Below are 12,280 nucleotides of genomic sequence, written 5' to 3'. Positions count from 1 at the left end.
ACCTATTGCCGCGTGGCGTGGTCTGTTAGACGGTATGCGTGTAGTTGGAGTGAACAACACTTGCTCCCACCAGGTCTCACTGTCGTCCACTGACATCAATAGCATTGCAGAATGTTGCCATCCCTAGTTCGGAAGTATTTTACGAAGTGCGGTAGCAATGAAATACAATGCTCCACTTGCTGTAAAACATTAAAAACGGGAGAAGGCATAACAAGCTTACGACATCATATAAGGAGAAGACATCCACAACGTTCCCTGGAAGCGAAGGTAAATTCGACTTATATACCTATAATTTCATTGACATGCTACAAACTTGGTATAGTAACTGACCTTTCATTTTGTGGTTGCTTCAGTGTGAATAATTGACACCATCCAAAAGTGACGATGCGGGGAAGTCATCAACTTGTGAACTTTTGCTCTTTCCATCGCCGTGCCCTCTGCTTCAACTTTGCCATGTTTCTTGGAGACAATGAGATTTATGCCACAGCCTCAATCCCATATCGATCGTTATCTCCTACTCTTTCACCTTCATTAGAATTTTCCAGTCTTTGTTCGAAGTGGAAGAAATAGCAATAAAAAACCGAAAATTATTTCAGAAACCGATTATTTTGAGCGGTTTTAACAGTCAAGTTAAACTGGAGACGAAAAGAACCAGAGTAACCGAAAACCGGGTGTTTTAGAGATAACCGCCATCCAAAGTCCGATTTCAGAGAGTGCCTACCTTGATCACTGCATGAGTCGACTACACAGCATCGTACAGGTCTCCAATGCGACCTACAGGTATTTCAGACCTCCACAAAAACTGGCGTGTTGTACAACGTGTCAGTGAAGTCTTCGGTGTGTTAGCAATACTATCAGACTCCATCACATCAACTTCCGTTAGCAACACCTGACATCTCCGGTAAAAGTTTTCAGTTGTACGTCAAGTGAATTACTACAGTATTGCAACATTGAACAGCAAGTAAGGACTACATAACAAGTCAAGTATACGTTCTCTTCACACTATCCACTGTTGCATCTTCTGCCTAGACTCCCTAAGCCGTCATCGGTTCTGGGAGGCATGTGCTCTGTGCACCTCTCCCGCAAATGTTAAAAGCAGCTTTAGAAACAGATGGTATTACATTTTCATGAAGCATGTTCCCGGTTCTTCTTTCTCGTGAAACTGGGTGGAATAGTTTCAATGGGTGGTAAATCCGCTGAATGTGATAATCAGGGTAACAGTTGAACTCCCTGAGCATCGGGGTAGATAAGGGAATCAGAGGCTACAAGCAAGTCTTGCTATATCTTATTGAAACATACACTACTTGCCATTAAAATTTTTACACCAAGAAGAAATGCATATGATAAACGGGTATTCATTGGACAAATATATTATACTAGAACTGACATGTGATTACATTTTCACGCAATTTGGTTGCATAGATCCTGAGAAATAGGTACCCAGAACAACCACCTCTGGCCGTAATAACGGCCTTTATACTCCTGGGCATTAAATCAAACAGAGCTTGGATGGCGTGTACGGGTACAGCTGCCCATGCAGCTTCAACAAGATACCACAGTTCATCACGAGTAGTGACTGGCGTATTGTGACGAGTCAGTTGCTCGGCCACCATTACCAGACGTTTTCAGTTGTTGAGAGATCTGGAGAATGTGCTGGCCAGGGCAGCAGTCGAACATTTTCTGTATCCAGAAAGGCCCGTACGGGACCTGCAACATGCGGTCGTGCATTATCCTGCTGAAATGTAGTGTTTCGCAGGGATGGAATGAAGGGTATAGGCACGGGTCGCAACACATTTGAAATGTAACGTCCACTGTTCAAAGTGCCGTCAATGAGAACAAGAGGTGACCGAGGCGTGTAACCAATGGCACCCCATACCATCACACCGGGTGATACGCCAGTATGGTGATGACGAATACACGCTTCCAATGTGCGTTCACCGCGATGTCGCCAAACACGGATGCGACCATCATGATGCCGTAAACAGAACCTTGATTCATCCGGAGACATGAGGTTTTGCCATTCGTGCACCCAGGTTCGTCGTGGAGTACACCATCGCAGGCGCTCCTGTCTGTGATGCAGCATCAAGGGTAACCGCAGCCATGGTCGCCGAGCTGATAGTCCATGCTGCTGCAAACGTCGTCGAACTGTTCGTGCAGATGGTTGTTGTCTTGCAAACGTCCCCATCTGTTGACTGAGGGATCGAGACGTGGCTGCACGATCCGTTACAGCCATTGGGATAACATGCCTCTCATCTCGATTGCTAGTTATACGAGGCAGTTGTGATCCAGCACGGCGTTCCGTATTACCCTCCTGAACCCACCGATTCCATGTTCTGCTAACAGTCAACGAGAGCAGCAATGTCGCGATACGATGAACCGCAATCGCGATAGGCTACAATCCGACCTTTATCAAAGTCGGAAACGCGATGGTATGCATTTCTCCTCCTTACACGAGGCATCACAACAACGTTTCACCAGGCAACGCCAGTCAACTGCTGCTTGTGTATGAGAAATCGGTTGGAAACTTTCCTCGTGTCAGCAGGTTGTAGGTGTCGCCACCGGCGCCAACGTCGTGTGAATGCTCTGAAAAGCTAATCATTTGCATATCGCAGCATCTTCTTCCTGTCGGTTAAATTTCACGTCTGTAGCATATCATCTTCGTGGTGTAGCAATTTTAATGGCCAGTAGTGCAATTTTACGGAGACCTCAAAGAAGGTGCACATTGACAAGCCTTAACACGTCGGAAGTGTAACGGTCGCTGTTCAAATCACTGGTTATGCGAACCAGGGGTGATCGAGGAGTTCAGTTTCAGGAACTTTATTTGCATATTGCGGCTAAAAACAGACGGATAGTCTCACAACAGTCTGAGGGAACTGTCGGTGTGACGGGAGTACTCACTTGTAGGGGTCCTGCAGCTCCTCGGTGACGAAGTTGAGGAAGTTCCAGCCGCCGAAGGCGAAGAGCCCCGAGTACAGGGCCAGCACCAGGCTGCCCATGCTGTAGTCGCCCGCCATGGGGTTGTCGAAGTACTCAGTGTGGCCTGCGAACACAACAACAAACGGCTCGCTTAGGTACTGATTCCTCACGTGCCTCCCAGTGACACAAAGGACTGTATGCGTTCATAAATATACGGAGTCCACGTTATACGCCTACTGAAAATCAGACTTCGGCTAGCGATCGGCATATGTGGTACTCACTGATGTAACGTAATTTTGAGACAGTCTTTGACTAGTGACTATTGTTAAGGGATGACAGTTATAAGCAATCTCGTGCCGTGACTGCTTAAAGCGCTCCTATATTGGAGGTACTAAGGGTAGCTTACACTTTGCTTCCATGAGAACTGAATTCAGTGTCTGTCAATGACAACATTCTAATTGTCCTGCTCTCGACAGCGGTTGGTACAATAGGGCAGTTTACGTTCGCATGCAGGGAGCCTACCTTTTGGCATGCTCTGCTCTGAATATTTGGACTCAGGATGGCCGAGAAGATCCTGTACCCCCTAGTATCGAATGCTAATGATTTGATTCGTTTTAGCAGAGGTACTTACTTGTGTGTTAAGTGTCCAGTATATCAGTAAGTTTCCCCATCACGCTGTAAAAACATTTCGATACGCCTCCATGTCCTTCTTGACATATTTATGAGCATGTCCAGTGTTATAGTGCGAAATGCGTCCTCAACAGCATTGCGTAGTTCTTCGTTTGTAGCACAACGACGTGCGCTTTAATGCCTCCGCACAACGTGCTGTCAAGCGTGGTGAGGTCAGGTCTCCTTGGTGTCCACTTCAAGGGAGCTGGTGTTGCTGATGAATCACGACCTGTCCATCGTCCTCCAAAGTGTTCATTGAGGAGTTCCCGCAATGCAAGAGCGTAGTGAGGAGGAGCTCCGTCTTGTTGCAACCACATGCGTTCTGTGAGGCCTCTTTCCTCAAGAAGAGGTATTAACCATGTTTGTAACACGTGTAAATAATCTGCGCCATTCGCAATTCCTTCAAAAAAGTACGGTCCAAGAAAATACGGTGATGTCATCGCTGCCTATATCATTACGTGAGGATTCTCTTTGGCTCAAACGACAATATTTCTAGCGCGTGATCTGTAATAAATGGCACGTTCATCTGAAAACATGACATTAGACGGTTCACTGTATTTGGAAATTAAGTTAACATAGCACGGCATGCTAAAACTCGTTCATTTCCGTCTGTATCCGATAACTCATTTACGAACGTCGGTCTAAAAGGTCTGATCTTAAGGTCTTTTTCATTCGATCTAGCATTGTTGTCGTCAATACGCCGAGTTCCAAAGTACGTTTACGTGTCGGCTTGATGGGAGATTTTTAAATCGAAGCAGAAACTCCAGACATGGTTCTTCTCGTGTCTTCTTCCTACCACTCCGCGGCCTGTCTTTAACACTGCCGAAATCAAAAGCACTTCTTTTCCAATACAGAGTTGTTGCCTTTCACGGTGGAGCCTTAGTAAATCTTTCCTGGACTGCTCCCGTAATGTGTCTCAGTGCCCGTCCCGTGTGCTCACACTCACTTATCACTAAGCGCTCCCCATTAGTGTAACTATGACTGGTCACATCTGTCATGGCTACAGACTGCGGTTGCCAAAACATGTAAACATGAATTCCAACAAATGATAAGAAGTAACATAGCTACCAACCTATTCAATAGCATTTGATACTAAACAAGAGTCACAGGCCTACGGGGACTTCCCGCCCATCCTGTATAAATTCTGCCTAACTCTAAGACTTGTTTCAGATACGTCCGGATTTTGTCAACATATAGACATATCAACAGTGGTCCGTTTAAAGTTAAAAGGCTTTTTGAAGTATTAGGTAATAACAGCAGCTGAGCAGTACAGAAAAAGGAGGAGTGTCTTTTTCAAAGTACCTGTTTTTCCCCTTACGTACGTATATCAAGTAATATAGAAGTAATTACCATTAATTATCAGTTCGAGTAGATTAGCCCAGTCATAATTTGTTGTTAGTATAGCCTAGAGACATAGCCAGGAATGTTTGCTTCTGCCCATTATAATGTATAGCATGACTCGGTCCATATTCCTTCATGATGGGATTGACAGAACATGATACGCGAATGAATCAATAGAACATGAAACGTTGCTATGTTCTCGCCACCTACCGTACGGCATCTGTTTCACACTTCCGCAATCTGTTCTTTTCCTCAAATAAAAAGAACGTAGGACTTTGGTAGGTGGATGGATACGCTACAGTACGAAAGGGGTTAACCATTATACAGAACACATTTTTAATTCTGTTTCGCCTACTGTGCTGGTGAGAGATTAACCTCCTTGATCAATACACTACCTTTCTCAAATTACTGTACTGTAGCAGCAAAACACCAATCGAGACTCTTAGCCTGACACTGCATATACACTTCGTGATCCAATATATCAGGTCACCTCTAAGTAATGCGGAATTGACTACTAGATGTCACGCGAGCCGTACCGCCTGTATAACACGAGGCAGAAGGTATTATGTTGTTAGTGGAGAAGCGGTAACAGCAGACTTGGTCAGTCAGCAGAGTTTAGTGACTTCAAACATGGACTTGACATCCATCAGAGACATTTCTGTCCTCCTAAAGCTGCTCAAGTCTACTGTTGGTGATGTGACTGTGAAGTGGAAATGCGAATGAATAACCACAGCCAAGCCTAGGCTGATCCGTTCCTCCCAGGTTCTATAAAGCCCTCCAAACCCTCGAACACCATACACTCCGCCTCGCCTTCTGCATCCGCCTTCTGTCCCCCACGCGCATCCTCTACGACCTCATCCCCTTCCCCCACCTTCTCCTTTTCCCTGAACACATATCCGTATCCTGTAATATTGTCCGCCGCCTCGATCCCCCTCACCCCCTGGTGTCTTCCTTCCTCTCTACCCACAGCCTGTTGCCGCGCCTTTACCATTGTGTCCCACCCTCTCTCCATCTCCACACCCTCCACCTCCTTTCCCAATACAACTTCCAGCATCTACCCCTCCCGGATGATGAGCTTCGCCCTGACGTTTACTCTTCCTACCAACTGTAACCCCACCTTCCTCCTGTCTCCTCCTTAGGGCTCCCTCTCCTCCCCCTCCCTTCTCCCAAGCAGCTTTCCTCTCCTACGCCCCCTCACCCCTCTCCTGTGCTTCCTCCTGCCTTGTCTTCCCTCTTCATCTCCCGCCCCACCTGTCTCCTGCCTCTTGGTTCACACCCTGTCACCCCTACTCTTTTCATCCCGCCTCCTCCCCTGCTGCACCTTGTTCTCCCCTCCTTTTACATCCTCTCAGACCTCTCCCTCGGCAGGTCCCTCCTGACAGTTTTATTCTTCATTGTGTGTGCTTCATCTCTCCAAGTGGTTTTAAAGTGTCTTGTTCTGGAGTGTTTTTAACACTGTGGCCAACTTTTAACCTGTGTGTGCGACTTCAATGTCTTTTTTGTGCTCTACAAATCGCCAACTGTGTTTTTTCACTTTATGTCGACTTTTTTAATTGTCCCCCCACAAACGTCTCCATGTCAGTCTATTTTTACCTCCATTATCTCCACTTACTGCGTTTTTATGCCCCCCCCCATTTTTATCGCCTTTCTATGTATCATTTTCTTCTTGTATTAGCTGTCACGTCACTCGGCCGAAGAGCGGCGGATTGTGCCGCTGACAGCCCTCCCCTGCCCCATATGGGGCAGTGGAATGAAATCACATTCAAGAAAGAAAGAAAAAGAAACTAGTAGTCATGTAGGCTACTGACAGACAGTGACTTAGAGCACTGCAGAGGGTGGTTGTAAAAATCGCGTGAAATCAGCAGAAGGAATCACTCACGATTTCCAACGTGCTACAGGAAGCACAGCTAATACAGTGACTTTGCGTAGGGGTTTATAAAGAATGGGGAATAATACTGTCGTAGAGGAGCTCCCCATAAGCTACTCCTTTCAGCAGTCGCTGCTAAGCGACACTTGCATTAGTGTGAAGAGCAAAGCCTCTGGACAATGGATGGCGAAACGAGTGATTTGGATTGACACATCATGCTCTAAACTGTGCACTGTTTTGGAACGGATTGAGTCTGAACAATGGAGAACGTTACCTGTCACTATGGGTAGTGCCAACAGTGAAGTATACAGGAGGTAGTGTTATGGGATACAGGTGTCTCTAGTGGTTAGGGAGTGGAGCCATTATCGCTCTTAAGAAAACTGTAAACGCACAAGGATACGAACACAGTTTACAACACTGTGTACAGCACACAGTAGTAGAACAGTTCAGAGATGGTGATTGTATCAGCATGACAATATGCCATGTCATATAACATCTTTGTGCACAATACATTCTTGAAATCGACTGACCTGCCCCGAGTCCCGAATTGGAACCAATGGATCAGCTTTGGAATGAGTTAGAACTTCGACTCCGCTCTACGCTCCATACTGATGTCTGCTACTAAGTATCAGGAGACTTTTGACCAGATAGTGTAGTTCCACAGTAACGAGAGCAGTACTATTTCGATTTGCGGCGAAGTAGTTAGCATATTCGTCAATTGCCGACTGTTGAGAGGTATATCGATTAAAGAGGGATAAATATCATGAGGACTATCTCTTGTATTCTAATTTCAAGAGAGGCTAGAAGGTATTTTCGACTTCAGTTTTTTCGTTTGCTTCGAAGCGCATCCATCCAGTATTCATAAAATGGTATTAATGTTGTCTAGGTCTTAAGAAGAAATTATTGCTATAATACTGTATCCAACGTACTGTTGCATGTCTTCCTTTTATAAGACAGTAAAACCGGTAAAATTTTCGAAGTCCCAGAGCAAAGATATCTCGCTATATTACGGCAATGTCGACACCAGGTGGCCGCAATGAAAACATTTCGCCACCGAGACTGGGTCAGGGCAAAACACAACATCGGCGTTTCTGGTGAACCGGGCAGGAGACTTCAGCAGAATGTAGTGGGCCAGAGCAGCTAAACAGGTCACGTCATCTTCGTTATGTGACGAAAGAAAGGCTAAGACGAATGCACCCCAAACGGTACCAACAGGTTTTACGAATCAGTTCTATACTATAACGAACTGGTTAAGCATGCACGGCAGAAGGGGAACAGCTGATACCTTCGTAACAGCAAGCCTTTTACAGTCATGACGAATGACTTTGGGTAAACATTAGCTACATAAGCAAATGTCCATAAATAAAAATACCCCAGCAGCTTAGCTCGTGAGGCAGTCGATCTGACGGATCGATGGCGTACATGAGGTTCGCACTCGATCCCTTGATTGCAACGAAGTGACGTTTGGCACAAGTCTGTTGTCGATTTCCTGCACGCTACGGACAACAGCCGCTCCTTGGATAGATGACTACCTCGCCATAATCACCAGTCGCAGAATTCAACATCACACCCTGTGTCGCAGATGGGAGGACCTGGAGGTCTTTCCTTCAAAAAAATCAAATGGCTCGAAGCACTATGGGACTTATCTGAGGTCATCAGTCCCCTAGATTTACAACTACTTAAACCTAACCTAAAGACATCACACAAATCCATGCCCGAGGCAGGATTCGAACCTGCGACCGCAGCAGCAGCGCGGTTCCAGACTGAAGCTCCTAGAACCGCTCGTCCACAGCGACAGGCGTCTTTCCTCTCCCCCCCCCCCTCCCCCCCCCCCCACCCCAGGATCAGGACACTAGCGTTCCTGACATTCCGGCGGACTGAATAGGGCCTGCCTGGACGGCAGGCCAATATCGTCGAACTTCATGGCTACACGGCAACCGTCATCGCGGTATGGCGTATGATGAAGAAGGATGGTGAGCGGGCGGGGGTAGCGCACCTCCCAAGTCGCCGCGGCGTCACTCACTGCCGCGGCGTCGTGGCTCGTGGTACAGCCCGTACTGGGGCCACCGTAAGCGGCGAACTGCCAGTGCAGCGGCCGGCTGGAACGGAGTGTGCGGTAATCTGTTGCCTTGAGTGGGCTGAAGGCAGCTTACGACGCGACTCCTCAGCGACCATTGACAGACGATGTTAACAACGAGTCAGGACGCTATCTGTATTATTATGGAAATAAATAATAATTCTGAATCTTCTTTCACTATATCTACAGGCGACCACTGGTCACGACCATCCTTCCGAGGAAACGAACTCTACTTACGCCCTCCCAATAGCTGCCTCTTGCAGTATAACAGAAAAAATATTAGAATGGTGCGATACAATTACGCGACATTCTCAAGAAGAGTCTTTACACGGATTTGGGAATCCACGAAGAAACGCTGTGTGTGTGTCTCATACAAGCTGACACGATCCTATTTGCTGGATTTGTGTACTTTATTATATATGTATATTTTATTACAGTTCGATTTACCGTTCGTCTCAGCCCAGAACTACTGGCGGCATAAACTGTAGCATTGATGTCTAAAAAACTAGAGTTCTTTGCATCTCTGCGTGATCTCGACACGTAATGCTGTGCCACGTACAGGGGATAGGCAAAAGAATGAGAACACCGGTACTTACATGGGAATCGTTTATTAATAAGGGGTTGGACCCCCATTTGCCCGTAATACAGCTGCGATTCTTCTTGGTAAACTGGCATATAATCATTGTACAGTCTCCAGTGGAATGTTATGTCACTCTTCCATCAAAACCTCTTTTAACTCCTGTAGTGCCGAGGTAAGCGGAAATCTGCTCCGGAATCTGCGCTGCAATATCGCCAACAGGGATTCGATAGTGTTCAAGTGCAGGGACTGTGCTGGCCAAGGAAGATACTGCAGTTCAGTTGCAAGCTCCTCATACTACGATTGTACTGTCCTGGCTGTATGAATGGGGGCATTATCGTCCTGAAATATGGCATCATAGTTGGGGAACAACATATGAATCATGGGGTGCACCTGATCACCTAATATGTTTACATAATCGTTGGCTGCAACACGGCCTTTGAGAGTAATGATGGGACCAGCAGAATACCATGATATGCCTGTACACACCATCAGGCTTCCATGCTTAACCGTTGGAATCAAGCAATGAGGATTGTAGGCTTCTTTTGGCGTTCTCCAGGCGTAAACCCGCCCTGATGTTGGAAAAAATGTAAACATTGACTCGCCGGACATATAACGTGTTTCCACTGATCACCCGTCCAGAATTTATGGTTCAAATGGCTCTGAGTACTACGGGACTTAACATCTGAGGTCATCAGTCCCCTAGAACTTAGAACTACTTAAACCTAACTAACCTAAGAACATCACACACATCCATGCCCGAGGCAGGATTCGAACCTGCGACCGTAGCAGAAGCGCGGTTCCAGACTGAAGCGCCTAGAACCGCTCGTCCACAACGGCCGGCCAGGATTTATGATCCTGACACCATGTTTTACGCTTTTTTGCGTTGGCTGTCGTCACTAATGGTTTCGATATAGCAGCTCGTACATGAATATTCGCTTTATGGAGTTCTCAGCGGACAATCTCGATAGATACGGGGTCTCGAAGATGGCGTTGTTTTGACACAATTCGTGTTAGCGTACGACTATCTCTGTCATTTAGTTTTGAATATCGCCCACTATTACGTTTATACGATGATATAGTTCAATGTTTTGCGTAGGTTGTCATGACTGTTGAAACAGTAGGTCTTGAAACATTGCCGGCCGGGGTTGCCGAGAGGTTCTAGGCGCTACAGTCTGGAACCGTGCGACCGCTACGGTCGCAGGTTCGAATCCTGCCTCGGCCATGGATGTATGTGATGTCCTTAGGTTAGTTAGGTTTAAGTAGTTCTAAGTTCTAGGGGGCTGATGGCCTCAGCAGTTAAGTCCCATAGTGCTCAGAGCCATTTTCTTGAAACATTCAATAAGCTGGCTGTCTTGGTTAATTGGGCCTCCACAATCTGCCCTCTTTGGATCTCTGTTAGGTCTTTCATTGCACGTGGACTTCAATCTCTGAATACAAATACGAAGTGTGCACTACTCGTAAACAACCTACACGGATCCATAGTTCGTACTGAACACGCACAGTCCAGCGCGACACGTGTCCTACCTACGTTGTTGACCGTCAAACACTACCATCCCATTACTACCAATGTTCACATTATGTTGTCTATCCCTGTATATCAAAATGAAGCAAGTAAGGGAAATGTAGCTACTCATAATTTTTCGAAGTTAATTCGTTGACTGGAAAATCCTTGACATCAGCTCATGCTTATCATAATTGATCGCCTTAACCACTTTGGCTATCCGTGTCCCGCTTCACGGACCTACCCAATCTTCCAAATGTGTTATAAGGATGTAGACAGCGTGACGTACGGAAGCTTGGGTCAGTCCTGGGAGCGTAGATATATAGCCGAAGTGATTAAAACTAAGCCGGGCGTTGTCACCGAGCGGTTCTAGGCGCTTTAGTCCGGAACAGCGCTGCTGCTACGGTCGCAGGTTCGAATCCTGCCTCGAGCATTGATGTGTGTGATGTCCTTAGGTTAGGTTTAAGTAGTTCTGAATCGAAGGGACTGATGACCTCAGATATTAAGTCCCACAGTGCTTAGAGCCATTTGAACCGTTTGATTAAAACGACAGCTCGCAATAAGCGAGAAATCCAAGTTCGAGTCCCTGTCCAGCATTAATTTTCAGGTGTCATTTTTGGGTAGTAGATCCATACCTTATCCTGCTGATGTCATGTGTGACGTAAGTAAGATGGTGTGCCAAGTGACACAAACGAAAGCCATATGAATCCACACCCGTTTCAACGATGGAAGGAGTGTCATTGGAGGAGAATTGATGCATGCACAGTGCGCCGAACAAGGGAGAGTAGCAGCAGACCAGCGTGCCCGAGGTTATTCGAGTACACATCACGATGGCAGGCGGATGTGTACTGACAATGTAGTCGGCAACGGAATGCGTGCCATTGTCTGGTATGAAAGGGCATGTGGAACTAGTTTGTCCGTCATCCGTGAACGCCTACAGACCGTGTATGGTGAAGAGGTCACGGCTCATCAAATTGTTGGTCCCTGGTGTTGCGTGTTCACAAAAGGAAGGAAGAGTGTGGAGGATGAAGCTCAAAGAGGCTGTTCTTCCACATCCACGAATGAATGCTGAGGTGGAGCAGGTTTTTGCAACAATTCCTTGAATCGTAGGACACCGAATTTTACCAGAATGGTTTCTTCAAACTGCTTGCACGCCACGAAAAATGTCTCAGTGTTAGTGACGACTATGCTGATCAACAGGGCAAGATGTATAGTTCACGACGCCTTGTTGTATGATTCTGGCAACAAAGTTTCCGTGTGAAAAACAAGAAAATTACTTTCGGAACGTCTCTCAAGTTCCATGCCTAGGCAGGCACACGACTATAACAA

At 46.5% G+C, this 12,280-nt stretch overlaps 1 protein-coding gene across 1 annotated transcript in view; it reads right to left on the bottom strand.

Moving 5' to 3' along the window:
- The window catches only part of LOC126457202 (large neutral amino acids transporter small subunit 1), a 333,361-nt gene that overhangs the window by 150,576 nt on the left and 170,505 nt on the right, over positions 1-12,280 (bottom strand). Inside the window, exon 3 of the mRNA XM_050093301.1 lies at positions 2,899-3,040. Coding sequence (XP_049949258.1) covers positions 2,899-3,040 — 142 coding nt within the window. The remainder of the gene's footprint in view (positions 1-2,898; positions 3,041-12,280) is intronic.

The sequence above is a fragment of the Schistocerca serialis genome, chromosome 2, assembly GCF_023864345.2.
Source record: "Schistocerca serialis cubense isolate TAMUIC-IGC-003099 chromosome 2, iqSchSeri2.2, whole genome shotgun sequence".
Classification (NCBI taxonomy): domain Eukaryota; kingdom Metazoa; phylum Arthropoda; class Insecta; order Orthoptera; family Acrididae; genus Schistocerca; species Schistocerca serialis.
The sequence above is the reverse complement of the archived record's forward strand: the minus strand, read 5'-3'. Positions and strand labels throughout refer to the sequence as shown.